Here is a 27624-nt window from a genome sequence, read left to right as displayed (position 1 = left end):
TTATAAAAAGGGTTTTTATTGGCAAATGCAAAATATCAAATTTTAAACACATACGAAATCATTGTAGATCTACAGAAATGCTCAAATAATCTTCTCTAAAAACACATGGTTTAGTTTTTTATAAAGGTTGACATTTTAATTCAAAGACGGCACATAATAGCATTCAAATGGTATCAAAGTAGGAGGAGGTATTGGAAATTCAAGTTGGATGTGTGAATTCAGGAGATCCACGGTGACAGTAGACAAAAAAAAAAGTAACAATCACAACCGATTTGCGGCTCACGATATAGAGGTCAGTTATAAATATAATGCATCTGACTTGGAGTGCGATAGGATGTGTTCAGCATTGCTGTGATCATCACCGTTGTGTTCAGCACCCTTGTGCACTGTTGTATTTCGGCACACTGCTGTGTTCGACACCACTGTTCAGCGCTGCTGTGTTCAGCACCCTTGTGCACTGTTGTATTTCGGCACCACTGTTCAGCACCGTTGTTTTCTGCGGGGGGGGGGGGGGGTGAAGTCAGACACTGCTGGTCTGCTCCGTCTTGACGCTGTCGATGAAAGAAGTGGAATGATGAGCGTTGAACCGATATTGACCATAATTCATTCACACGCCGGGCCTTTTTGCTCTCATGTCACGCCCAGGCTGGGAACAGGGTGGAAAGGAATCCCAACCCGAGCATGACATGAGAGCACAAACGTCCGTGTGTGAATATGGTCAATTATCTGGCAATTTTAAAGGAAGGCAACATGCATCTAATTTAGTAGAGCCTTGGGTGAACATATGAGTGCCAGTGTTGCCAATTGCATATTTCCTATTTCCCAAGTCCTACCTTTCTAATTTAAGGTCATACTATTCACTCTAAAAAGGCGAGTGCCACTCATTTGAACCCTGTGCCCTGGGACAGCCCCCACTTTGCCGCTGTTCAGAGTTGGCTGTGTGTGACCTCAGTGTTACAGAAGGAACCTACCGCACGGTGTATCGTTACCTTTTGGCGTCGGTCTTCTCGGTGCTGCCGTCTTTTGTTTTCTCTTCCTCTTTCACCTCTGAGGGCGAAAACCAAACCAACAAATGCAGATATTAGCACAGTGTTCGAAATAGTATTACATAATTAATTATATGTAGAGGTGTTTGCGGCCGCGCAGAGAAAATCAACCGACGCGGAAACTATCACGGAAGACCGCGTGTCCCGGCGGCTGGGAATAAACTATCCAATCGGCTAAAAGAAAGCAGTGTTTCGCAGTGATTCGAGGCACTTAATAAGCATCTGGTGAGTCTCTGGTGTCAGTCTATATCATTGTGTAAAAGTAATACATTAGACTGGTGCTCACTATCGGCCAATACTTGGAAGGAAAACATCTTTATTATTTTACCAGCATCACACTGCACTAGTCTAGACTGTTGTGATGACCTTTACATACATACCTCCTTTCTCTGTTTCCCATCTGTTATATACATACCTCCTTTCTGTTTCTCATCTGTTATATACATACCTCCTTTCTGTTTCTCATGTTACATACATACCTCCTTTCTGTTTATCATGTTACATACATACCTCCTTTCTCTGTTTCTCATCCATTACATACATACCTCCTTTCTGTTTCTCATCTGTTATATACATACCTCCTTTCTGTTTATCATGTTACATACATACCTCCTTTCTGTTTATCATGTTACATACATACCTCCTTTCTGTTTCTCATCCATTACATACATACCTCCTTTCTGTTTATCATGTTACATACATACCTCCTTTCTGTTTATCATGTTACATACATACCTCCTTTCTGTTTCTCATCCATTACATACATACCTCCTTTCCGTTTCTCATCTGTTACATACATACCTACTTTCTGTTTCTCATCCGTTACATACATACCTCCTTTCTCTGTTTCTTATCCGTTAAGAAACTCAATAGTCACTAGTCACTCTAGTACAGACCTCTTACTAGTCCCTCTAGTACAGGCCTCTCACTAGTCACTCTAGTACAGGCCTCTCACTAGTCACTCTAGTACAGGCCTCTCACTAGTCACTAGTCCCTCTAGTACAGGCCTCTCACTAGTCACTCTAGTACAGGCCTCTCACTAGTCCCTCTAGTGCAGGCCTCTCACTGACTAGTCCCTCTAGTGCAGGCCTCTCACTGACTAGTCCCTCTAATACAGGCCTCTCACTAGTCACTAGCCCCTCTAATACAGGCATCTCACTAGTCATTAGTCTCTAGTACAGGCCTCTCACTAGTCACTAGTCTCTCTAGTACAGGCCTCTCACTAGTCCCTCTAGTACAGGCCTCTCACTAGTCACTAGTCTCTCTAGTACAGGCCTCTCACTAGTCCCTCTAGTACAGGCCTCTCACTAGTCTCTAGTCCCTCTAGTACAGGCCTCTCACTAGTCACTAGTCCCTCTAGTAGAAAAAGTGGTGTCAGTGCATCTCCAGCCATCGCTGCTCTTCAGTATCCATGTTCAGAAGAACACTCACCAACTTTCTTCTCCTCAGTCTCCTTCTTCTCCTCTTCTACTCTGGGCCGCTTGAGTCCCTTCTTGTGACTGGCCACGTTTCTCCTGCCTCCCTCCCTGCCTCCCTCACCCTCGTCCTCAGAGTCGGAAAACTCCTCGTCGCAGGTGATCCTCTTATCTGAGGCGCGGACTGAAATGAGAGATGAGGTGTTATGTCTGGAAGGCTTGGGCGAAGCAGAATGGACCTATCTCAACCCCAAAGTTTTTACGAGGGAAGCAACAGCCGTGGGTCTTCATTTTACTCTACCGCTACCAAGTACAAATGCACTTAGGATAACCGTAATGTATAGAGCTGCTGCATACTGGAATTGTATACCTGTGAAGATAAAGATGATCAGCAACAAATTTACTTTTAAGAAAAAGTTGAAGGATGCTGTTATGAACGGTGAAATACAGTTGAGTTACTGATTTATTTAGTTAGTAGTTAGTATTGTATTTGTGGTTGGAGCCTTTGTGTGTTTTTTTTGTGAGATTTTGAAGATGTTGAGAATGTGCTTAGGCTAAGGTGTTTCTTATGTTTTTATTGTTTTTTTGTCACTGTAATGTAATGCACTGTAATGTTGTAGGTTGTGCGTTAGGACCCCAGGAAGAATAGTCTTTCACCCATGGGTGTAGACCAGTGGTCACCAACCCGTCGATCGCGATCGACTGGTCGATCTTTGAGACTTTCCCTGTAGATCTTTCCCTGGAAATTAATATATATATATATATTTTTTTTTAATCTTTCCCTGAGAGTCCACATTACAGTTCTACTTTTGTTTTGATGTGAAAAGTGATGCTGCACTTAGCACTGACTGAGAAAGTACACATACAGTTCTACTTTTGTTTTGATGTGAAAATGATGCTGCACTTAGCACTGACTGCACTTAGCACTGACTGAGAAAGTATACATTACAGTTCTACTTTTGTTTTGATGTGAAAAGTGATGCTGCACTTAGCACTGACTGAGAAAGTACACATTACAGTTCTACTTTATAAAATGCTAATTGTAAATATGTTTGTCAATGTTAATAATATGAGAAAGTCCACATTACAGTTCTACTTTTGTTTTGATGTGAAAAGTGATGCTGCACTTAGCACTGACTGCTCTTAGCACTGACTGAGAAAGTACACATTACAGTTCTACTTTATAAAATGCGAATTGTAAATATGTTTGTCAATGTTAATAATATGAGAAAGTCAACATTACAGTTCTACTTTTGTTTTGGTGTGAAAAGTGATGCTGCATAAGATGACTGCACTTAGCACTGACTGAGAAAGTACATATTACAGTTCTACTTTGACGTTTTAATGTTGGACCAAAGCATTGCATGTAATTAGAATACAGGCAAATAAAAGTCATTTAGTTTAAAGTACAATCTTGGCTGTCTTTTTCTCTCAACGCTTCAATAGGTAGATCTTGCCTTCACAAAAAAAAAAAAGGTGATCTTGGGCTTAAAAGGTTGGTGACCACTGGGTTAGACTAATGGGGATGATCCATAGATAAACAAATTAACAGTTGTGATTGGAGGATCAAGAAAAGAGGGTGGGGTTTGATACAGGTCAATTACACCTGCTGATCTTCCCTCGTATTTATCCAAAACAAGTCTTTGTGAAGGAGGGAAATACATTTCCTATCTGAATATGATTATTTTGTGTATTGACAATTCATGTGATGTTTTCTTATGTTTTTAGGGAAGTGTTGAGGCTTAAATTCAAATTAAATAGCTTGGCTTAAATGAAAAGAAAAAGAAACAAACTGGACTGGTAACCACCAACTATAATGCAATCATAAATATAAGATAGCGATAACGGCAGTAATATAATACATTCACTGGGAGAAAAGGACATCTATCTGCCAGGTCAATGAAGAGCTGTCTTACTGGACACGCGCTTGTCAGGGTCCTCTGTGTCCTCATCCACGATGTCGTCTGGGATAGCGTCCTCTGGGATGGCCTGCATCTGGACCCCGGGAGCATGAGGCAGCATGCGCAGGTTCTCAAACAGGCGCTGCCTTCAAGATGAAACACGCAGAGTCAATGCTTTCAGCACTGCTGATAATATACATTCAAATGGTCATCTGCAAGATCCTCGTTTTGGAGACATCTATTGGTGATAACAAGTGATCATCGCTGTTGCATTTTTGCACCGTATTGACTTGCTTTCAGTCTTCAAAACTCTCGATCTCAAAATATCTAACTCTGGACACTTTTTTGTGATCCTCCGATCACAACTGTTGCTTTCTTCGGATAAACTGAGTTTGAGATAGGTCAATGATGGTGACATAAAACAATATTACCAAATATATATCTATCCACCTGCACAAAATCCTTTTACCTATCTGTAGCTATATCTATATGTGTATATCCCTTACCTACTCTTACTAGTTACACTGGTGGCCAGTATGACTACAACCATACTGTCTTTATACCTATATCACTATACATATTGGTAATACAACTCTGTACATCTGATTAGCACTACACCCGAGTACAAATTTATATATTTTATACCCAGTTTAATCACCTGTACAGTACATTGTATATTACTTGCACTTTACTGTTACATTTGCACTCCGGTTGGATGCTAAACTTTCTTTCGTTGTACTGATCTAATCTAATCTAATCTAATAAAACATATCACTTCCTGTGTGCCGGATGATTTCCGGGAATGTCCTACCAGACACCAGTGTTTAGAACAGGAATGTCCTACCAGACACCAGTGTTTAGAACAGGAATGTCCTACCAGACACCAGTGTTTAGAACAGGAATGTCCTACCAGACACTAGTGTTTAGAACAGTAATGTCCTACCAGACACTAGTGCTTAGAACAGTAATGTCCTACCATACACTAGTGCTTAGAACAGTAATGTCCTACCATACACTAGTGTTTAGAACAGGAATGCCCTACCAGACACCAGTGTTTAGAACAGGAATGTCCTACCAGACACCAGTGTTTAGAACAGGAATGTCCTACCAGACACTAGTGTTTAGAACAGGAATGTCCTACCAGACACCAGTGTTTAGAACAGTAATGTCCTACCAGACACTAGTGTTTAGAACAGTAATGTCCTACCAGACACTAGTGCTTAGAACAGTAATGTCCTACCATACACTAGTGTTTAGAACAGGAATGTCCTACCAACCAGACACCAGTGTTTAGAACAGGAATGTCCTACCAGACACCAGTGTTTAGAACAGGAATGTCCTACCAACCAGACAGTACACCAGTGTTTAGAACAGGAATATCCTACCAGACACCAGTGTTTAGAACAGAAATGTCCTACCAGACAGACACCAGTGTTTAGAACAGGAATGTCCTACCAGACACCAGTGTTTAGAACAGGAATATCCTACCAGACACCAGTGTTTAGAACAGGAATGTCCTACCAGACACCAGTGTTTAGAACAGCCAAGCACAGCAAATATAAAAACTACAACATGATATAAGCGTGCTGCTACAAACAATGACAATACCGAGAAGCTATTGTATGACACATGCACGATGTATTCTATCGACCATAAAGGCGAGGAAGATTCTGGATTTCCAGATGCCTACACTATTGATCACTAACAGAGCCTGTTAGAATGAAACAATAAAATAGCTCGCAAGCCATTCCTTTTACACCTGTAGCCGTAGTAATTGTACAGATTGTGACAGAACCATTTGAAAGGACATTGCATGCCCTTTTGCCCTAGCGTTGCCATCAGATGCGAACAGTACACCGGTCTCAAAAACTCTGGTCCCGCTAAAATGCTATATCAGCGCTACGCGAGTAGACAGTAGACACCCATAGTATATACTATATGAAAGACACATACTGGATCTTGTCCATGTATTCCCACGTGTTCTGGTATAGTATATACTATATGAAGGACACATACTTGATCTTGTCCGTGTACTCCCGCGTGTTCTGGTTGCTCATGTTGGACGGGCTGATGTGGAGCTTGAAGTCGGGGCCAAAGTATTCAAAGTAGTCATTGTAGGGCAGCTCTGGAACAGAAGTATTCAAAGTAGTCATTGTAGGGCAGCTCTGGAAGAGAAGTATTCAAAGTAGTCATTGTAAGGCAGCTCTGGAAGAGAAGTATTCAAAGTAGTCATTGTAAGGCAGCTCTGGAAGAGAAGTATCGTCGAGGTTTATATGGTAAGGACAGTGGGAGACGAGACGAACGCGGTTGTTAAACATTTATACGCTGTGACCTTAAGGAGGTGTCAAATCATCGCTCCTTTCAAATAAAAAAGGGGGGATAACACTGGTGTTACTTTGATTCATAAGCTACACACAACTCCCTCATCGCTAAAGGGAGGTTATATCGAAAGAGGGGGTAACAGGTTCAGTTAACGTCCTGGAATTCCATTAAAAGAACCGCCGGGGGCCTTTTGACAGGCTGTGATAATGTCCTCTCGCTCCCAGTCACACTACGCAGAGACATTCTGCTTAGTCAGCTGTCCCTGGGGCAAAGAAATATCTGGGCCATTCCCGTCTAACGGTGAAGTAGTCACATAATATTTTCTCAAGATGGGCCCCTGCTACCCCATCGCCCGCCACTGTCCGCCCAGCCACGTCGGAGAGCGAGGAGAGGAGGGGAAGTAAAATCAAGAAAAGCCATAAGCGGAGGTGCGGCGATATACATCAGCAGACAGGCCGTATTGTGTGTTTTTTAGAGGCCCATTGTTGGCTGATTGTGGAATTGGCATCCCTGTGACCTTTTAACTGGGAGTGCGTTGCTTTATGCTTGCTGGGTGGGGGAGGGGGGTAGTGGGGGTGGAAACCGGCAAATGTTCCGTGGCTGCTTTCTTTTCATTCTGACCTTGGACACCACAACACGGCATGTGTGGTCCTTATGGGGAGGTTGTGGTGTGTATATATATATATATGTTGGTCTGTGTATGTGTTTATTTTTGTTTTTATAAAAAAATATTTTTATAAATACATTTGAAAATTTAAGTTAATTTCTTCTATAATTTAGATGTAACCCCCCTTTCAATCATTATTGATCAATCAATTGATTGCCTGACGATAGGCATGTCTAAAAAGCTAGAATCTTTCATGCCGTCAAACAGTGGCCTCTAGGCAAAAGAGCCCCGCTTTGTTACTGCACTTTGTTTCCATTTCTTGTTTTGGTCAGACGTCTGGGTTGGAGTTTAGTGGGGATAAGGGGAGGGGTTGCTATCGCTGGCCACAGCTCAGATTCTGCCAAGAGAGGTCTGGAGAAATTCTTAGTATAAGCTACTAAACTTCAACACACGCATGAAACAAAAATGTAAACAAAGTGCAATACAGAGCGGGGCTCTTTTGCATAGAGGTTGCCGTTTGACAGCATTACAGATTGTATTGTATCTACAATTTGTACTAAAATCCCAGTCAGTATCAGTATTGGTAAAACTCTCAGCTGATGTGGGTGGGATGAAAACTCATATCGTATCGACCTGAAGAAAAACATATTCCCTGTGGCCTATTAGTGAATCCCTTATCAGTGCGGCAGGCTGATCTTAACAGCACACAGGTCACATAGATCAACATCAATCACAATAATAATCACAGAATGAGCCACCTGACTGTATGAAATGTATTTTACCCGCATGTGGTTAATTTCAACAGATTCTCACTGTACCAGGTGCGTGTCCGTTACACTGTGACACCTGTGAGTTATCACACATCTCCGTACATTCATTGCGCCTCAAATAACAGTGTTTCCGGTAGTGAGTCTCGGTTAACAAACCGTCGGGGATCTCCGTGTCCAGGGCCACAGCGGTCTCGTAGGTCCAGCAGCGGGCCACGTTGCGGATGGTGTAACCTCCTCCGCCCAGCATGAGGAGGGGCAGGTTGAAAGACTTCATATACTCCACACATTTGGCATGGCCTGGTGAAAAGGGACGCGCGGGTAAGAGACGCCGTGTGATTTCTGGAGTGTCGGTCGACCAAAGGACAGAAAACATCACTGGCAAGAGATCACTCTTTTTATAGCAGGGTGATGTATATACCTGGATATAATCCTTCCTATATACCTATTTATACAACCGGCATATAACACATATAACTCTGTATGATAGCATGTACAATAATGCTGTATATATATATATATATATATATATATATATATATTATTTATTAGGGATGTCCGATATTGGCATTAAAATGTGATATCGGAAATTATCGGTAGGCATATCGGTTTTCAAAAAAAAAAAAAAAAAAAAAAAAAAAAAAATTATTTAACCTTTATTTACCCAGGCAAGCAAGTAAGAACACATTCAGATTTTTTATTGTCAAAAGTATGCATAATGTTGTGTTAGTTCCACAACAAGAGATATGTAATGTTAATTACCTGAAATTATTCGGTTTGGGGGGGGGGGGGGGCCTGCATATATCGGTATCGGTTGATATCGGTATCGGAAATGAAGAGTTGGACAATATCGGTATATAGGTATCGGTAAAAAAGCCAATATCGAGCATCCCTAATATTTATACTTATCGGTCTGTATATACCTGCATATAATCCTTTTAAGATAATCACATATTGTCGCATTGTCGATATTGATATATAGATATATACAGGGATTAAAGCAAAAAATAATTGCGTTAGTGTTTTATTTTATTTATAAAAAAAAAGAATGAATATATATATATATTTTTTATATATAGTTTACAATAATAATAAAAAAATCATTATTTTTCATCTGTGTTATAATTTTTTGTTTGAATTGTCTCCCTCTTCTCCTTCTCACTCTCTCTAACACTGTCAGACTCACTGAGGCAGGCTGGCAGTCACTCTGTGCTCACTGCAGCTCAGGCAGAATAGAGAACATTTGCAGAAGGGGAGGTGTCTTTTTCTAGCGTCCTGGTCCGTCCACATTGTGGTTGGTTGTGGACTCCACAACCAATTATTAGCCAATAAGATTCGAGCTTAATAAAGGGGTTGGGTTAATGTAACACGGGCCGTCTGGCTGCCAAGTAGTCTAGCGTCTTCAAATGTGCCGCCCTAGGGGCGGGCCAGTCCAGAACGTTTCCACCGATTGACCAATCAAATCACATTCAAAGCTAAACGTGACGATGTCATCGCCTCGGCCTCGTAAACTGTTTTGAATAGAGTATGTGTTACAAAGGGTCAGATTAAACCGAATATATGTATTTATTTATGGATATATATTGAATAGTATTTGTATGTCGTTTGATATCCCTTGTATATTCTTTGTACATATACACGGAATGTCCCTTTAGTCCAGCCCATAATATTTCATTCTCCTATTGGATGGCGTGCCACCAGGCGCCAGTGACTTACCCCTAGAGCCGACTTGAAAGCTACCGACAGGACTCGTCTTAACATGCCCGCTTCTGCCCATGGCTACGAGACAGTGAGCAGGCTGGCACTCGTTTATCCCCCGTACATATAAATATGGCGCAGGCGAACACGTGAAGTCCCTTGTCCCGTTCAGTCTCGTTCAGTTCCAGTTATCCAAGCGACGCCTCACCATGCAACGTGCGGCAGAGTAGGGCTCGTATTGCCCCAAATAGAGTCGTGCTTATCCTACTACGTTTGTTCAACGTATGGTTCGCTATTTACTAGTAAGCCTTCATTACGAGTCAAAGACCACGTGAAGTGGGTAATTGTGTGTCTACATAGAGCACTTATTGCCGCGTGCTAATAGGATAGTAACGTCAAGTTCAACTGTGAACTACCGTGGACCACGGAGGATTTACACCGGTGATTGCAGAGCCACTTTCCGGCAGGATTATTATTCTTCATTCTTCACCAAGCTGCTGGAGCAGAGAACCGTCTACACCCACTGCTGTGGGATCTACACATGCCCGTGAGGACATCACTCGAGCCCGTCTCAAGGAGAGACTCCACGGCTTCATCTGTGCGGCGCGCACACTGGGACCAGCTGCCTTTTCATCCGCTGCTGCAGGGAGTAATATACCGTCTCCAGGTGCCTAGTAATTGTCGCCTGTGGAACCATTGACTTGCATAGAGCATTGCCTCCCCCTGCTGGCTTACAACCGGTAGTAACTCCCCTACCATAATTCCCTAGATAATTCCTAATATCCAGTATTGACTTGCCTACGCACATTCTTTGCCTTATAAGCGCATTCAATATAAAGTATATTCTGTATCCTTTGATGTAATAAATATTCTAAACAAGTATTTGTGTGGAAACCGTTTCATTGTGGAAGTGTTCTCATCTGATATACTTGTGTACAGTATGGCCAGTAATGTACATAAGACGGTAGTGGTTTAATGATACTAATACTTGATTAATACAGTCAGGGAATTGTACCCCTCAGTTACAATTGGTCCTTCGAGCCGGAGAATAATTAGCGTAATATTAATATAATATTAATATTGACATGGCCGATGACGAACACTCCACAAACGGTTCTCCTAAGCTAGATCGCCCGCAGCGCAGACGGCAGCCACCTCCCTATCTAGAGGCATACGCTGTCAGTCCAATACCTAGCTTTAAAGGGAAACTAGATACGGATAAAATAACTAAAGCGGATAGTAAAATTATGTCCGACCCTATCAACCAGGCTACCCCGCCAACAGAGGCCCTAGTGGGTTCTAATGTAACTGACCAAGCTCACGGTGGGGACCAGGAGGGAACTGACACGACTTTATCCCCCGACAACGCCGACGAGGTAGTCCCCGGAGCGCTCCAGGATAAAGAAAGCCCTCCCGGGATGGAACCCGACCCACCACAAGAAGAGACGCGCACCCAGGAGATGGATCTCCTCGGTACGCAACAGGAGAACGGGTCTCCAACAAGTACTGCCGGGAGCCGATCGCCCCGAACGGCGTCTTCCCCCAGCGCGGCGGACAAGATGCTGGCGCAAGCACTCATCGCCACCCTGGCAGCCTCCACCGAACGCGATCGACTTCAAGCGCAACAGACGCGCGAGCGCGAACATTTTGCAGGCGAGCGAGAGCGCTTCCAGGCGCAACAAAGGAGTGAAGACCGCATAAGACTGGAGACCAGACGCCTCCAGACAGAAGAGAACATTGAGAGAAGCCGCGCCGATGCACAGCACGCCGCCGCCAATGCACAGCGCGACGTCGCACATGCCCAGCGCGACGCCGCCAACGCACAGCGCGACGCTGCCCAGGCCAGCGCCAATGCGCAGCGCGACGTCGCCAATGCCCAGCGCGAAGCAGCGCGCGACGCAGCCCATGCCCAGCGCGAGGCAGAGCGCGACCGGCTGCAGGCGGAGCTGATGGACAAACTGGTTGCCATGGCGACACCCCCTCACTCCACACGGAGCTCTCAGAGATCGTCAAGACATGGGTCTAGGACACATTCCCCTACTTGACGAAGCGACCCGGGACCCCGCCAACAGGAGGATCCTGTCCACGTCTCCGAACCCCCTCCCCAGCCGGTCCATACGAGACCCAGCAACCGGGAAGAACCGGACCACGCCAAGAGACTGAACAGAAGACTCCAGGTCCTAGCAGAGGAAGAGGAGGAGGAAGAGGAGGAATGTCAAGCCGACCAGCAGCAACGTACTCTGGCCCAGGAGGCCCAGTACAGCCCCGACCAGCAGCAACGTACTCTGGACCAGGAGGTCCAGTACAGCCCAGAAGTCAGCCCCGAGGCCCTGCGCTACAAACCCCCGACTCAACTCACGGGTGAGTTTGACGCACCGCCAGCCCCGAGGGACAGCACCTGGGTACCCGACCTTCGGTACCCACCAAGTACCAGCCCAAGACGACACGCACGGGGAGACTCGCCTAGGAGGCCTCTTCCCCAACGCTCACCGATGTGCCAGTCATCCATGGCATCGTACCTTGGCGCACCGACGTTTCCAGACTTCACCCATGAGAACCGAGCACAGTACACGGAACTACGGATGTGCTTAGAGACCATGATGGTTGATGTAGCTGATGAACGCCACAAGTATGCTACCCTATTGAAGCACCTCAAGGTGCCCCGAGCGCACAATATAGCGCTGGCATATGCCAACTCTACTACCCCATACACAGCGGCTCTAGCAGCACTCGACCAACGTTATGGACGCGTATGGGACTATGTGATACAGGAGATAAGAGACATTGACCGTCTCCCCCCAGCCAGAGACAACAGAGCATTAGATGACTTGTCTATCAAGGTACAGTCCCTGGTAGGGATGCTGGGGTCCCAAAAGGAAAAGGGTATCTACGAACTGTACGCTAACTCCAACGTAGAGAGGATATTAGAGAAGCTCCCTCCCGCCCGACAAGAGCGCTTCAGGCGGCAGAGAGACTACCGCGACCCCAACGGTCCAGAGGCATCCCTCCTAGACCTATCTGAGTTCCTCGCCAGGGAGGTCAGTAGCCTACGACTCGACACGTTCGTATGGAGTGGATCAAGCCCAAGACTCGGACCTCGGGGACAAACGGATAACCGCCGGTTGGTGACCATTATGCACCAAGCCGAATCAGTACCACACAAGAACCACAACACCCCCTCGACGAAAGAGGACCAGTGGAAGATTGAGTGCCAGTACTGTGAGGGAGAACATCGGCTGTACCAATGCGACACCTTCGGGAAGCTGACCACGGACGAGGTGAGTCAGTGGACCAAGGACCACCGCCGCTGCTTCCGCTGCGCGCGCAGCCACCTAGCAGCTGAGTGCCGCCTGAAAAAGAAGTGCAGCAGGTGCGGTGGCACCCACTTGGAGGTCCTGCATGACATCAACAGGCGTCAGACAGGACAACAGAGTGGGCCCGTCGCGGTAATGTACCATGCCGAGGCGGTGGCACCAGCACCGAAGAGCCACCAGACCGCTCCCTACTGTACCTACTGGGACAGCGGACACTGGCTGGCACAGTGCGCCGAATATAAGACACTGAACCCCGTCCAAGTGGACCAGTGGCGTGAGGCGGCCCAGGCGGGCGCCGCTTACCACGCAGGGGCGGCCCAGGCGGGCGCCGCTTACCGCGCAGCACTGTGCGGAGCCCACCAGAAGGTCCAAGGCAACCAACCAACAGGAGTGCTCCACATTGACCAGCATAGCGGGACCCCCCGTGTGCTCCTCAAAGTGGTCAGAGTGCTCCTGAGCTACGAGGACAAGGTCCTGGACACTTACGCCGTCCTGGACGATGGGTCTGAAAAGACTCCTCCTCGCTTCCGCAGCAGCCCAGTTGGGCCTGCGGGGTGTCAAAGATACCATGACCATACGCACCATCAGAAGGGACCAGAAGACCATAAAGGGTGAAAAGGTCTCCTTCAAGATAGCAGCGGTGGACCAGCCCGAGAAGCAGTATAGTATAACTAACGTCTTCACCAGCCACGACATAGGCCTGTCTCAGTACACCTACCCCATCCCACAGCTGATGGCTAAGTATGTGCACCTACGTCAACTACCTATACCGCTTATCGACGGCGCCACACCGACCCTGCTCATCGGCTCCGACCACGCGGACCTCATTCTCCCAATTGAGGCGGCCCACGTCGGACCCAAAGGATGCCCAGTCGCGGTTCAGACCCGACTGGGATGGACGCTCCAGGGCCCCCTCTACGGACTTGACAGTCAACCCACGTCCACACGCTGCCTACACACAGAGGCGAGCGACACCGGCCTCTCCCCTGTACAGCAGAGGCTATTGACATTAAGCGAGAGGCCCGTGAGAGAACCGTGGGTACCAGAAGGAGTTCGGAACCCCACCCCCCTCAGCTGCGCTCCAGACGTAGCTGACATCGAACCCAGCACCCCAAGCGACTCCTTGACGGGGCGGCCGGGACCGGCCCCTCCTCAGATGGGGTACAGAGCAAACAAGAGAAACAGACGGAGGAGAAAGCACAGCCAAGCACAGATCAAAGCAGTCTCAGGCCCGCTTCCTCCTAAGCCCCCCTTCATCCCGTCCAGTCGTCATGACCGTAGACCAGTCACTACCCCGAGCTGCGTGGCCGGCCGGCCGCGTAAGCAAAGTGACCACTGGTGCCGACGGAAAGGTCAGAGTGGCAGAAGTGCTCGGCCAAGGGCGGACCTACAACCGACCCGTGGCGAGGCTGATCGAGTCGCCAAGGCTCCCCGACTCGCTTAATGTCGACCATGACCCATGACTTTGTGAACTGACCGACCCCCTCACAACGGACATTGAGTAGTGGACAGTGCGATTAATCTGTCTCTGCTTAGCTAATTAGGTGGGACTAATTAGGGGGCGGCTGTTACAAAGGGTCAGATTAAACCGAATATATGTATTTATTTATGGATATATATTGAATAGTATTTGTATGTCGTTTGATATCCCTTGTATATTCTTTGTACATATACACGGAATGTCCCTTTAGTCCAGCCCATAATATTTCATTCTCCTATTGGATGGCGTGCCACCAGGCGCCAGTGACTTACCCCTAGAGCCGACTTGAAAGCTACCGACAGGACTTGTCTTAACATGCCCGCTTCTGCCCATGGCTACGGCACGGTGGTGTAGTGGTTAACACTGTCGCCTCACAGCAAGAAGGTCCAGGGTTCGATTCCCGCTTGGGGACCAGGTTTCCATGATGCTAGTTACCCAGGTGGGGTATCTCCCAGGCCTTTCTGTGTGGAGTTTGCATGTTCTCCCCGTGCTCGCAAGGGTTTCCCCCCCGATAAGATAAACCCAATGGAAAAACATGCACAACAACAAGATCGCTAACGCTGTGGCGTCCTTGACGAAGACGGACAGGAGCACTTGGATTGGTCCCCTGGCGCGGCTCACGTTGACGCCTGTCTGCTCCCGGCTGCCCTTGGGGGGGAAGGACGACGGGATGGGTTAATCGCAGATACGAATTGCATGCATGCATCGCATGTGTGCCAATTGATGACCTCGGAGCAGGTCCTAAATTATTATTATACGAGACAGTGAGCAGGCTGGCACTCGTTTATCCCCCGTACATATAAATATGGCGCAGGTGAACACGTGAAGTCCCTTGTCCCGTTCAGTCTCGTTCAGTTCCAGTTATCCAAGCGACGCCTCACCATGCAACGTGCGGCAGAGTAGGGCTCGTATTGCCCCAAATAGAGTCGTGCTTATCCTACTACGTTTGTTCAACGTATGGTTCGCTATTTACTAGTAAGCCTTCATTACGAGTCAAAGACCACGTGAAGTGGGTAATTGTGTGTCTACATAGAGCACTTATTGCCGCGTGCTAATAGGATAGTAACGTCAAGTTCAACTGTGAACTACCGTGGACCACGGAGGATTTACACCGGTGATTGCAGAGCCACTTTCCGGCAGGATTATTATTCTTCATTCTTCACCAAGCTGCTGGAGCAGAGAACCGTCTACACCCACTGCTGTGGGATCTACACATGCCCGTGAGGACATCACTCGAGCCCGTCTCAAGGAGAGACTCCACGGCTTCATCTGTGCGGCGCGCACTGGGACCAGCTGCCTTTTCATCCGCTGCTGCAGGGAGTAATATACCATCTCCAGGTGCCTAGTAATTGTCGCCTGTGGAACCATTGACTTGCATAGAGCATTGCCTCCCCCTGCTGGCTTACAACCGGTAGTAACTCCCCTACCATTATTCCCTAGATAATTCCTAATATCCAGTATTGACTTGCCTACGCACATTCTTTGCCTTATAAGCGCATTCAATATAAAGTATATTCTGTATCCTTTGATGTAATAAATATTCTAAACGAGTATTTGTGTGGAAACCGTTTCATTGTGGAAGTGTTCTCATCTGATATACTTGTGTACAGTATGGCCAGTAATGTACATAAGACGGTAGTGGTTTAATGATACTAATACTTGATTAATACAGTCAGGGAATTGTACCCCTCAGTTACAGTATGGTTTGGGTGTTTTTCAGCAATTCCAGGAAAAAGGTGAGAAAAAGGCATTTTACTGTAATCCAGTCAACACGTTGTAATTTTTCGGCTGATTATCTAATCATCCTGAAATCAACGCTAGATTATCATTAGTATGTCTCCTCGTCCATACATGAAATGACCGTCATAGCGGGGCGCTCCCCACCCACCCCACCGCAACCAACGGTAAACAGCCATACACGGTCCACACATATAGCTGTGATCGCGGTAGAAATAAATGTCAGATCAACGATCAAATTTATATATAATCTTCTTACCTTGTATCTGATGTAATGCAAAAGAGATAATCCAAATATTTGATCGCAATTCCAAATAATGCTTGTGGAGGTCCGCACCACACTACCGACCGGTTCACAATGACGGGCGGGCGGAGTTACTGCTCGATGCCACCGTTGTATAGAACTGGTTCGCCCGAGTATTTAAACCCTGCCCGCCCGGCGCTCAGATCGCCTCATAAAACACACCAACCCATTTTCAATGAGATGCAATAGCTCCGCCTGGCAGTAGAGGGCGGTCTTGACCGTCTGCCAGCTCAGACAGGCTCTGAAGAGGATACCAGAGGCTGCAGCTATGAATTATGAATAGATATTGCGAATAAATGAAATAACGATCCCAAAAATGAGTTAACTCGTTTCTGGCGCTCAGCGCATGGCGGCCAATAACGAGTTAACTCGTTTATGGCGCAGAAAGTGTTAATGAACATCTTCAGTTTCCACATCAATGTAAATGTGCCAGATACAAGCTAGTTTCCATCTGTAGTCCCTGTTTACCATGCATGTCTTCATGGTGTGGGAGGAAACCAGAGTACCTGGAGGAAACGCATGCGAACATGCAAACGCCACACAGAAAGACCCCTGCTGGTGAAGCCGGAGGTCTCTTACCGCGGAGGGTGAGGTTGAAGCAGCCAAGACGGTCTCCTGACAGCGAGTCAGCGCCGCACTGGAGAACCACGGCGCTGGGCTGGTACATCTCCATCACCTTCGCCATCACCTGCACAACCCACGACAGACAATACACTGTACTCAACCACGCCGTGGACTAGGGCTGTCACTTTAACAAAAAATCGGATTCGAAATTCGTTGCAGAATTGTAGACAAGTTCGAATTCAAATTTCAGTGTAACATTTTTAAATACAAATTAAATAAAATTAAAAAATGTGTTTGGTATCATTCTTTTCAGCACAGTCTCACCTATGGCCTGACATTTTTTTTTATAATAAAAAAAATACATTATTATTATTTTCTTTTTGTATTCGAATTTCTCCCTTCAAGTTCTAATCTCATGTTTTATGTAAATTCGAAATTTATTTCGAAATTCAAAAATAATGTGACAGCCCTACCGTGGACATAATGTGACAGCATTCCCTCGACTCCCGCTGACATACTTACAGGCTTGAAGATCTGTCCGTAGGACTCGTCATCGATGCCGTCCCTCAGGGGGAAGTTGACCGCGTAGTATTTGCCTTTTCCAGCCCCGATATCCTGACGACAGAGGCGGGTACCGACGTTAGGGTTAACTTATTATGTCAACCGTGCTAAATGTTTCTCTCGGTGCACGCAGAGATGAAAGACCATGCGTCTCGGGTTCTCCAGTTTCAAGTTCATTTATTTCACTTTACTTTAAGTACAACACGCATACAAATAGCCTAAACAATAATAAATACATTAAAACGTACATTATATTCTAGGCTGGCTAATAGAGGATTCTGATTAGATAAAAGTTTGATATAATTTTAACAAATTCCATATCACTTTGAATTTGTTCAAACTTGATTTTGGGGGGAAAGTGAAATCCCCTAGTTCCCCACTGTTCTGCAGCGTCACTGACTGACTGACTGTCATTCAGGGTTCCCACTCATTTTGAGAAAAAGTTTTACAGGACTTTTCCTTGACAACCCAGGACAGCACAAACAGTCATATCATTTACAAATAGGCCTAGTATCTACAAATTTAACCCCAATTTTATTCCTTTATTTATATTTATGCATGGTTCATGATGATGTGTCTCACGTTCAGGTTCATTACATGTGACTGCTACACCCATCACAAAAAGTTACGTTTTGTAGTCATTACGGTTAGGAATTAAGCGGAAAATAAGATTTGTCAGCATGTCAAATACCATGGCGGGCCAAAACACAGGGCCCACAGGCCCCAAATTGGGCGGCACTGCTATAATCCTATCAACAGTTGAGTTTCAACCTAAATACACAGGATATTTGGTCATTTTAGTACATTTTCCAAGTTTTCCATGATCTAGGTTTTCCAGGAGGAGTAGGAACCCTGTCGTTACAGCCTGGGTCTGAATGGTGAACTTAAGTGCAGGTTGACCTCTGAGGGGTCGACACTCACCCTGAGGTCTCCGGTCCCGGGGAAGTATTCACCGTACTTATGGAAGGACACGGTCATCACCCTGTCGGTGGTGTAGAAGGCCTCTTCCACTCCATCCCCGTGGTGGATGTCAATATCGATGTACAGCACCCTCTGGTGGTACCTGGGGACATGGCGGGGGGAAAGACACAGGATAAGGAGATGGGTCGCACTCTTCAGAAGCACATTCACTACTGGACATGTGACAGGCTTCAACCAGATGGTCGCCACTGTGTCAACGCTGACATTCGGTGGCAAAAATCGTATTTTTCGCCTGTAATTTTCAGATGAAGAGAAAGTGACTCACTTGAGCAGCTCCAGGATGGCCAGGACAATGTCGTTGACGTAGCAGAAGCCAGAGGCCTCAGACTTCTTGGCGTGGTGGAGGCCTCCTGCCCAGTTAACGGCGATGTCCGTCTGTTGCCTGTTGAGCTTCACTGCCCCCGCTGTGCCAGAATAGATTTGTAAAATGTTATTTAATAATAGAATTAAAAAAAAGTTGTTATGGTCACAAGTTGCTTTGGGCATTTTGATAATAATAATAATAATAAACTTTATTTATAAAGCACTTTTCATGCAATAGAAAGCAGCCCAGAGTGCTTTGACAAAACAAAATTAAATGTACAAATACAAATGAATAATAAAATGCAGGACTCAGTAGAGAAATTGCATATCACAAGGCACAAGCAATAAAATAAATAGAAATAATCTTTTTTATAAAATGATTGAAGCAAAAGGAGTTACTAAATAGTTAAATGCCAAGTTAAAGTGATGACTCTTGTCTCTAGTGTGTAGAGACAAAATGGACAAGGGGAGAGAGAAACGCAGCAAGACTTCCTAGCCTCTGAACACCATTACCTATACTCTAGGCCAGGGGTGGCGAACCTTTTTTGAACCAAGATCTACTTTTTAATTTACCACCTAGCCGAGAGCTACCAGCCAAAATTGTATATTGTAAGCCGTCATTTGAGGCTTTATAAAAGCAGCATAATGAACACAAATCTGTCAGTGCAGAGTCCGACCTCATCTTAAATAACAAACAGCATTGCTTGTTGTAGTTAACAAGGAGAGGCAGAGTTGATTTTGCACATTTTTATTTTTTTATATATAATCTAATTTTATTAATCGAGATCTACTTGAAATCAGCCCGCAATCTACCTGTCGATCGCGATCGACTGGTTGGGCACCACTGCTCTAGGCTCTGTTACCCTGTACCGTTACCCATACTGCATGAACTCTGAACTCTGTTGCCTTTAGACCTGCCTACTGCTTTCACCGTCTACAACTGCCTTACACTGTAATCACAGCTACCTACCTCAAACTATACTGCAGAAGCTAACAGCAGTGACTACCCAAACAGTGAAACTGAGAAAAATGGCTTTAACATTCTTTGACTATCCAGTGATTTTGTAGTTACTGCAATTCTTTATACCCTTTTCCTCTAAAACAGAGTTAAGATTTAACTCTGAAACTGTCACAAGATAAACAAATATTGAGAAGTTCAATTTAACTTACAACTACATTTAGAAAATAATTGTAGTTACTGCAGTTAGCTTCTGCAGGACAATAGTCTACTCATATAAATCAGCATGTACAATAATGCTGTATATACCATATATATATATTTATATTTACCGTATATAAATGTATGCATGTCTGAATATATAGTACCTGCATATAATCCTTTTTACATACCTGTATACTATATGTATACTGTATATCCCTTACTAGTTATACCGCTGACCAGTATGACTTCCTACCATAGTGTTTTTATATCCGTATCACTGTGCATAATACTATAACACTGTAGATACATCTGATTATCATTATTACTCAGTAGTACTCATTTATAAATGCTCCAGTTTAATCACTTGTACATTATATATTGCCATTGCACTTTACTGATACATTTGCACTCTGGTTAGATGCCAACTTATTTCCGTTGTACTGTACGTTGTGCTGTATAATGACCATCAATTTGAATCTAATCTAAATCTAACCACTTTTTAACCTAAAATTGGCCTGTAGTCGAACCGGAATGATCCTCTACAGATCGCTGTGCGCCCCAGGGGCACAGCGTCAGCCTGCCAAGCCTGATACGGCTATGTATAATTAATGAGCCAAGAAGGAGCCATGAGCAGAGTATGCAGGGGGAAGGCTGGGTAGGAATGTGAAGCCACAGTGAGATGATTATTGGCTACCGTGAGCCAAACAATGTAATGAAACCAAAGTCTATCTCAAGAGAAGTCTGCTCACTCTGCCGCCATCTTGACAACGGCAATTAACGAGACCTGACCGCTTCTACACATGCTGTCACGGCATGGTGGTGTAGTGGTTAACACTGTTGCCTCACAGCTAGACGGTCCAGGGCTCAATTCCCGCGATGCCAGGTACCCAGGTGGGGTATCTCCCAGGCCTTTCTGTGTGGAGTTTGCATGTTCTCCCCATGCTCGCAAGGGTTTTCCCTCCCGATAAGGTAAACCCAATGGAAAATCATGCACAACAGATCGCTAACGCTGTCGCGTTCCCTGACGAAGACGGACAGGAGCCCTTGGAGTGGCCCCCGGGGCGCGGCCCCACGCCGCAGCACTTCTCTGCTCCGGCTGCCCTTAGGGGGAAGGACGACGGGATGGGTCAAGCGCAGAGACTCAATTTCATCCACGACCCCAAAAGAAATTGCATGTGTGTCACTGCATGATGAATAAAGACTTCTTCAAAAAGTCCAGTTTATTTATTATTATTATGTCATCCAGCGGTTTCTGCCAGAGGCCTTAGTTACCATGGCAACCACTCACAAAAAGAGTTTTAAAGACCAAAAAAGAGTTTTAAAGACCAAACGTATTTAAAAAGAGAAAAAATACAATTTCACCTCAAAATGTGGTAATTATAATTTTACTAAACCTAAAATAACATCACATTTAATTATTTGCTCTAAATATGCTTGTTTTGTAACAAGTAGTTTCGTTGCTGCGTCCATCTTTAGAGCTATGAATTCCTCCATTCAAAATCCCGGAGTGCTCCGTCTGCAAATAATATAGAATCTCTGATGAAACATCATCATCATCATGCTTTGGGCTAGAATAGACCATCAAAGCTTAAATAACAGGCCTGAGGTAAGACTAATAATAAACTAATTTTGACAATGAGATTAGAAAGATATATTTATTTTAAAATACCGCCTTATCATTGATTCTAAAAACAGAAATCAGCACGGAACAATGTGGACAGGATCAAGTCAAATGGAAAGAACATGTAGCTATAAATGTATGCTAAAATAAACAAGATAATAGTAGTGAGTGTACACACGGAGTAAGCCTACCCTGAGGCTGCAGATCACTAGCCTGGAGATGGCCACGGCATAAGTCCTGCTGTTCGATAGAGAGCATCTCTCAAACAGATGTGCACCCGACATAAAAATAGACATCTGCAAACTCTCAAAATAAAACGAGTATACTGATTTAATATTCTGAACCATCTGTATCTAACCACAGACACCAGAGGAAAATACTAAATCTAACTAAAGTTCCTGTTCCAAAGTTCCAACTAAAGACGTCTGAAGCTCGATTCGGTACGTGCGCATGGCAAAAACCTGACCTCACTTCGTTCTCAGGGATGTGCCAACTTGTCTTCCCGTCCCAGGGAATTGGAACAGGCAGCCAATGAATCTTCCTCCATTAAGATTCTGTGATGAAATGTAGGCTCACGTACAGTTCATTTAAAGGTTTTATCGACATCAAACTTCTCATCGATATATAAAACGTGGTCCAATCAAAGGATCACTTCCCACTAAAAGGGGAAATCTTCAAAGACTGGGTTGGAAATGCAAACAGTTCCAGAGAGAAGACGAATTTCAAAGGCATGGAAAATGCAATCCTCCCTCTGACAGCACTGAGCTTCAATAGAGACCCTGCAAGCAGCACAGCTTGTACATATATCCCAGCTCTGCCTCAACATCCTCATCTCCCTAAGCCAAATCCCTAAAGCCTGAGGTACCAAACACAGCTGTCGGAGCTGGTTTGTATCTGCAGTGACACTCCACTCCATTCTCCTATGTGGAGAGTTGGACGACATTCCATTTGTGTTCTGTGGTCAAACATCTCTGCCCGAAGTGATGCCTAAACTAACCAGTATTACCTATTTTTCCTTAACATATTGAAAAAATGTGTTTGTGTCTGGGTAGTGTCAAGGTCTAAGCACTTTCCTACCACCGCAGAGACCCGGGTTCAGTTCCCGGCAGAGGTACCTTTTACTTGGTCAGTTGTTCCTACGAACACAATTGGCAGTGTTTGTGGGTGGGAAGCCGGTAAGGTATCAGTCTGGTCGTTGCGCGACTCCTACTGGTCGGTCGGGGTGCCTGTTCCGCAGGGAGGGGATCTGGGAGAGATAGCGTGAACCACCACGTGTGTTACGCTCTCCCAGTAAAACCCCTCGCTGTCGGGTGAAAGGAAGCGCCTGGCAACTCCATGTGTATCGGAGGAGGCATGTGGTAGTCTACACCCCCCCCCAGACTGACAGTAAGTAGGGCAGCGCATATTCCACAACCTTTCCTGGCCAGGAAAATACAACGGTTAAATTCCATGACTTTTCCCAGGATTTCCCTCATGGTAGGAGCCCTGGACAGACATTGTCACCAGACTAATTCTTTCTGTGACGATTTTACAACTTTTTACACCTAACTTACCAGCAGAGCCGCCAGCTGACAACTGGCAGAATTCAAACAGGCCATCAAACACCGGGCAGTCCTCTCCAACATTGCCTGTGGGGGGGAAGATAAAAGCATCACATGCATAAATCAATATGGGATCTCTGAATGTGGTTTTGAGGGTCAACAGTGAATAAGTGGTCATGGTCATTCAGAACAACCAATTGAGCTGTGTTCGGAATGGCTCACTTCTATAATCAATATAATACATTTGGCACAATCTGACATGAGCTCCTTACATTTAAAATGCAGCGTTCTTACATATGAATGGAGATTTGGCAGTTCTGAACACAGATCATGGGCAGTTAAGTGGTTATTAAAGATGCGTACAAAGGCGCCCGGGTTGCGCAGCGGACTAAGCGTCTGTCTACCACCGCAGAAACACTGGTATCGAATCCAGCTGTCAGCGGTGCCTCCGGTTTGGCTGGTCGTCATACTGACACAATTGGCAGTGTCAGCGGGAGGGAAGCCGATGGGTGGTATTCTGGTCTTTGTAAACAGCGACTCCTACAGGTCGGTCAGGGCGCCTGCACAGCGAGGAAGGGATCTGGGTGAGGTAGTGTGCCCTCCCACGCGTTACACTCACCCAATGAGAGTCCTCGCTGCCAGGTGAAAAGAGGCTGCTGGCTGTCTCCTATGTATCGGAGGAAGCATGTGATAGACTTCAGGGCTCCCTAGAGCGGCAAGTATGGGGCAAATGCGCGCAACGACCAGGAAGGGGAGGGGGGAATTGGCATAATGACTAAATTGGGATGGGAGGAAAAATACAAGAAAAATAGGAGAAAAAGTAAAAAAAATTTAAAAGATGCGTACAAAGTGATTTATTTTTATTTATTTTTTTAATACGTGTTAAATAGCTCTACATTCCAACAGCCATCACTGATATAGTTTTTGGTCAGTAACATGGGTCTCCAAGTCCCTCCACTCTGCAGTAAACACAAAATGCATTTTCTGGTATCCCATTCCCACTTTATCCAATCAGGAGAGAACACCCCAGATATTTCTTTTTACTTATTTCAAAATATCTTGCCAAGCCAAATTTGCTTGTAGAGTATTTTACTTGTTTCAAGCTCATATTTTTTGTTTATGTTTCTTATTTTTGTCAGACCATTTTTGGCAGTGAGGTGTTCTCTCTCCTGATTGGATAAAGTGGGAAGGGATACCAGAAAGTATTTTTGGTTTACTGCAAAGAGGAGGGACTGGGAGACCCATGTTACTAACCAAACACTATATCAGTGATGGCTGTCGGAGTGTAGAGCTATTATTTTAACATGTAGACCACTTATTTGAACAAAGGAAATACACATTGTACCTTTAACCTATAAGTTAATGAGTTGTGCACACATTACTTACATCTCTGCATCTGCTTGCTGAACTCAGGCATGTTGTCTGGTCGTATGGATCGGAGGAACTTGATGTAATCATCACTGTGGTACTTTGTCATCTCCTCCGCTGTGGCTTTGTGTGGTCTCTGTGACAACAAATAAGCAAATAGCTTGATGGAAAATACACAGAAAGAGTACAGCAGGTACAATGAATATGATACTGCTGAGAATGAGGCAATAAAGACACTTGTACCAGATGCAGAGTCATTCAAATGGTTAGGAACTTACATATATCTCCATTTTCCTGTAAAGTCCATAGTTCAGCAGTAGGTTGTGAGTCATCCGAATACGGTGTGGTTTCATGGGATGCCCTTGTCCATAATAATAATTCCCTATGTCTCCTGAAAATGGAAGCATGGGAATAATTTGTCATGCAATACAAATGTTTCAAGGATGCAGTGGGAATATTTTGTTTATATTACCTTGCTTTTGTCTGAAAGTGCATGTTCTATTCTTTACCAAGGTGCTGCAACTGAATTGAGAGGCTACACTTGGAGTGACACACTTGGAAGTCACACAAGTGCTTGTGAGGCTACTTGTGAGAGTGAACATGTAGGCTATGCCTACATTTAAAATAAAATGTCACCCTGACACAGATTTCACATTATTCCAATGTAACATGTGTATATATGTATAATCATATACATTATTTATCCTGATCAGGTAAAGGGGCATTTCAATGAAAAACAACGCTGATTTATTTTGCACAAAATCTCACATATTCAAAAACCCTAGACAGTTTTGTATGTTAATTTGGTTTGACAGTCATTGAGAGTTAATGAGATTGGATATGTCCTCCAGTGACGACATTGGCGGACGTTCAATCTTTGTGTTTAGGCGTTAGGCTAATTACAGCTCAATGAAATGATCATGTAGGCTAGATGAAAGAGTAGAGATGGGGATTGCAATAGACCACTGCAACACGTCCAGTATTCTGAAATCATGGGAGAGAGAGCGGGGGAGAAAATTAATGAATGTGGATGAGAGCTTTGACATTAAGTGTTTGTAGCTACAGTTGTGGGGGTGCTGGAGACATGATCCAATATACTTTTATACGCCTGAGTGAGTCTCATGAACACGGAGCGACCCATCCCAAATCGATCGGCCCTTTCTCGGCCGAGCTATAGTCACTTTCCCGCACCTACTGAGTAGGTCCTACTCCCGAATTCCGCATGCGCAGATTGCCCACGGAGTATCTCAATTGTCTAGATTCTAGAATAGATCTAGGTTTATCAATCTGCGCATGCGTAGTTTGTCGGTGCGGGAAGTGACTATAGCTCGGTCGAGAAAGTGCCTATCGACTTGGAAATCGAATCGGTCGCTCCGTATTGTTCAGGAGACGACAAATTCGTATAGTCTATTAGATCATGTCTCCAGCATCCCCACACAGCCGTAGGTACAACCACTTAATGTCGAGGCTCTAATCCACATTCATTCACCCCCCCCCCGCTCTCCTCCATGAGCTCAATGTAACGCGGAAGTGCAGTGGTCTCTAGCTGTATGGCTATTTATTCATCTACATCATTTCATTGTGCTGAAATGAACACAACGCAATGATTCAGTGTCCTCTGGTGACATCACTGGAGGACATAATACAAAGTCATTAACTCTCAAACTACTGAAAATTAACGTGAGCTTTGGTAATATATATTATTATGTGCACAATCAACATTGTTTTAAGTCTCACAATGCGGTCAAGATAAAAACAAATATATATAATTCTGTCGTCAGGATGGCCCTGTGTGTAATAGCTGGGGACAATGATGATAATGCGTGTGATGCTAGGGATGGGAACTTTAGTATATTATTTCCTTGAGCTTATTCTGGTATTATTTTCTTGATTTACTTTCTGAGCTCAACACACACAGGGTGGCTAATAGATATATAAAACGTTGCTAACTTTATAACGCTACGAGTCAATATATAGTATGTTAGCTGGCTAGAACCACTTGCACCACAGGCCACAAGCGACGGTTAACGTTAGCACGCAAGCTAGCTTGTGTTAGCCTATACTTATCATGCTGGCTAATGTTAGCTGCTGGCTAGCTTGTGTTAGCCTGTCCATACCATATCATGCTGGCTAATGTTAGCTGCTGGCTAGCTTGTGTTAGCATTTACCATATCATACTGGCTAATGTTAGCTGCTGGCTAGCTTGTGTTAGCCTGTCCATACCATATCATGCTGGCTAATGTTAGCTGCTGGCTAAGCAGCTAGCGTGCCAGATGCCCCCTTTTGGGTCCCTACTGTATGTATATTCGGATATCCCATACCGTCATAGTAGTAGCAGACCTTCTTCTTAGTTCCACCTGCAACCGTGTACGCCATATGCAAAGGGGGTTTTTGGTCTTAATTAGCCCGAAGTCGTTTTAATAATGAAGATTGTGATGAACGGGATCTATAGCGTGCGTTGCTTGGCAGACAGAAGAATGAATGGGAACGGGAAGTGCACCATGCAAAGGGAGGGGGAGGCGGTCATGCAACGTCCTCCCAGACTAGACGAGATGCTTCCAGACTAGACAGCAGATTAGGCACACAGAGACACATTTAAAATGTTGTCTTCGACTCTGATGTAGGCAACTAGTAAACCCACATGGTTATCACCACGCATGACCACTCACTGCAAATACCAACTCAAAATAGGATTCCCGAAATAAATACACATATTATAGGCCTAGGCTATGTAGCCATAATGTAGTTCTAGCCGAACCTAGAATCTAAACACCAATGTAGCCCTCAGAATAAAACTCATGTCGTGGGATGGGGTGGAAGCATATATATATATATATACACATTTTCTTATTCGAAATAACTCGGTGTCATATACAATCACACAACACTAGATGTCAGCATCATCTTGGTATCCACAGTCACTTGATGAATA

The 27624-nt window shown here is 45.0% G+C and overlaps 1 protein-coding gene across 1 annotated transcript; it reads right to left on the bottom strand.

Moving 5' to 3' along the window:
• Positions 1 to 27180, bottom strand: LOC311229317 (histone deacetylase 2). The gene is made up of 14 exons (XM_084315393.1): positions 27014 to 27180; positions 24971 to 25083; positions 24711 to 24828; positions 23337 to 23411; positions 18963 to 19101; positions 18638 to 18779; positions 17678 to 17770; positions 17171 to 17279; positions 8218 to 8358; positions 6379 to 6487; positions 4378 to 4508; positions 2478 to 2645; positions 990 to 1047; positions 1 to 551 (listed from the first exon to the last, which is right to left on the bottom strand). The coding sequence occupies exons 1-14, from the start codon at positions 27066 to 27068 to the stop codon at positions 521 to 523; spliced, it is 1482 nt and encodes a 493-aa protein (XP_084171519.1). The 5' UTR covers positions 27069 to 27180; the 3' UTR covers positions 1 to 520.
• Positions 27181 to 27624: the final 444 nt, after the last annotated feature.

Source organism: Notolepis coatsorum (genome assembly GCF_963971535.1).
Source record: "Notolepis coatsorum genome assembly, chromosome: 5".
Classification (NCBI taxonomy): domain Eukaryota; kingdom Metazoa; phylum Chordata; class Actinopteri; order Aulopiformes; family Paralepididae; genus Notolepis; species Notolepis coatsorum.
Note: the sequence above shows the minus strand (reverse complement) of the source record. Positions and strands in the feature narration are given on the sequence as shown.

What these genes read in the sequence shown, in the direction of transcription:
- LOC311229317 (XM_084315393.1), bottom strand. Translation starts at nt 27,068, where the DNA reads ATGGCGTACACGGTTGCAGGTGGAACTAAGAAGAAGGTCTGCTACTAC. An exon ending in GGACACGGAGATCCCCGACG is followed by an intron (nt 6,488 to 8,217) that starts GTTTGTTAACCG and finishes CTTCTGTTCCAG; the next exon opens with AGCTGCCCTACAATGACTAC. An exon ending in GACTGAGGAGAAGAAAGTTG is followed by an intron (nt 1,048 to 2,477) that starts GTGAGTGTTCTT and finishes TTTCGCCCTCAG; the next exon opens with AGGTGAAAGAGGAAGAGAAA.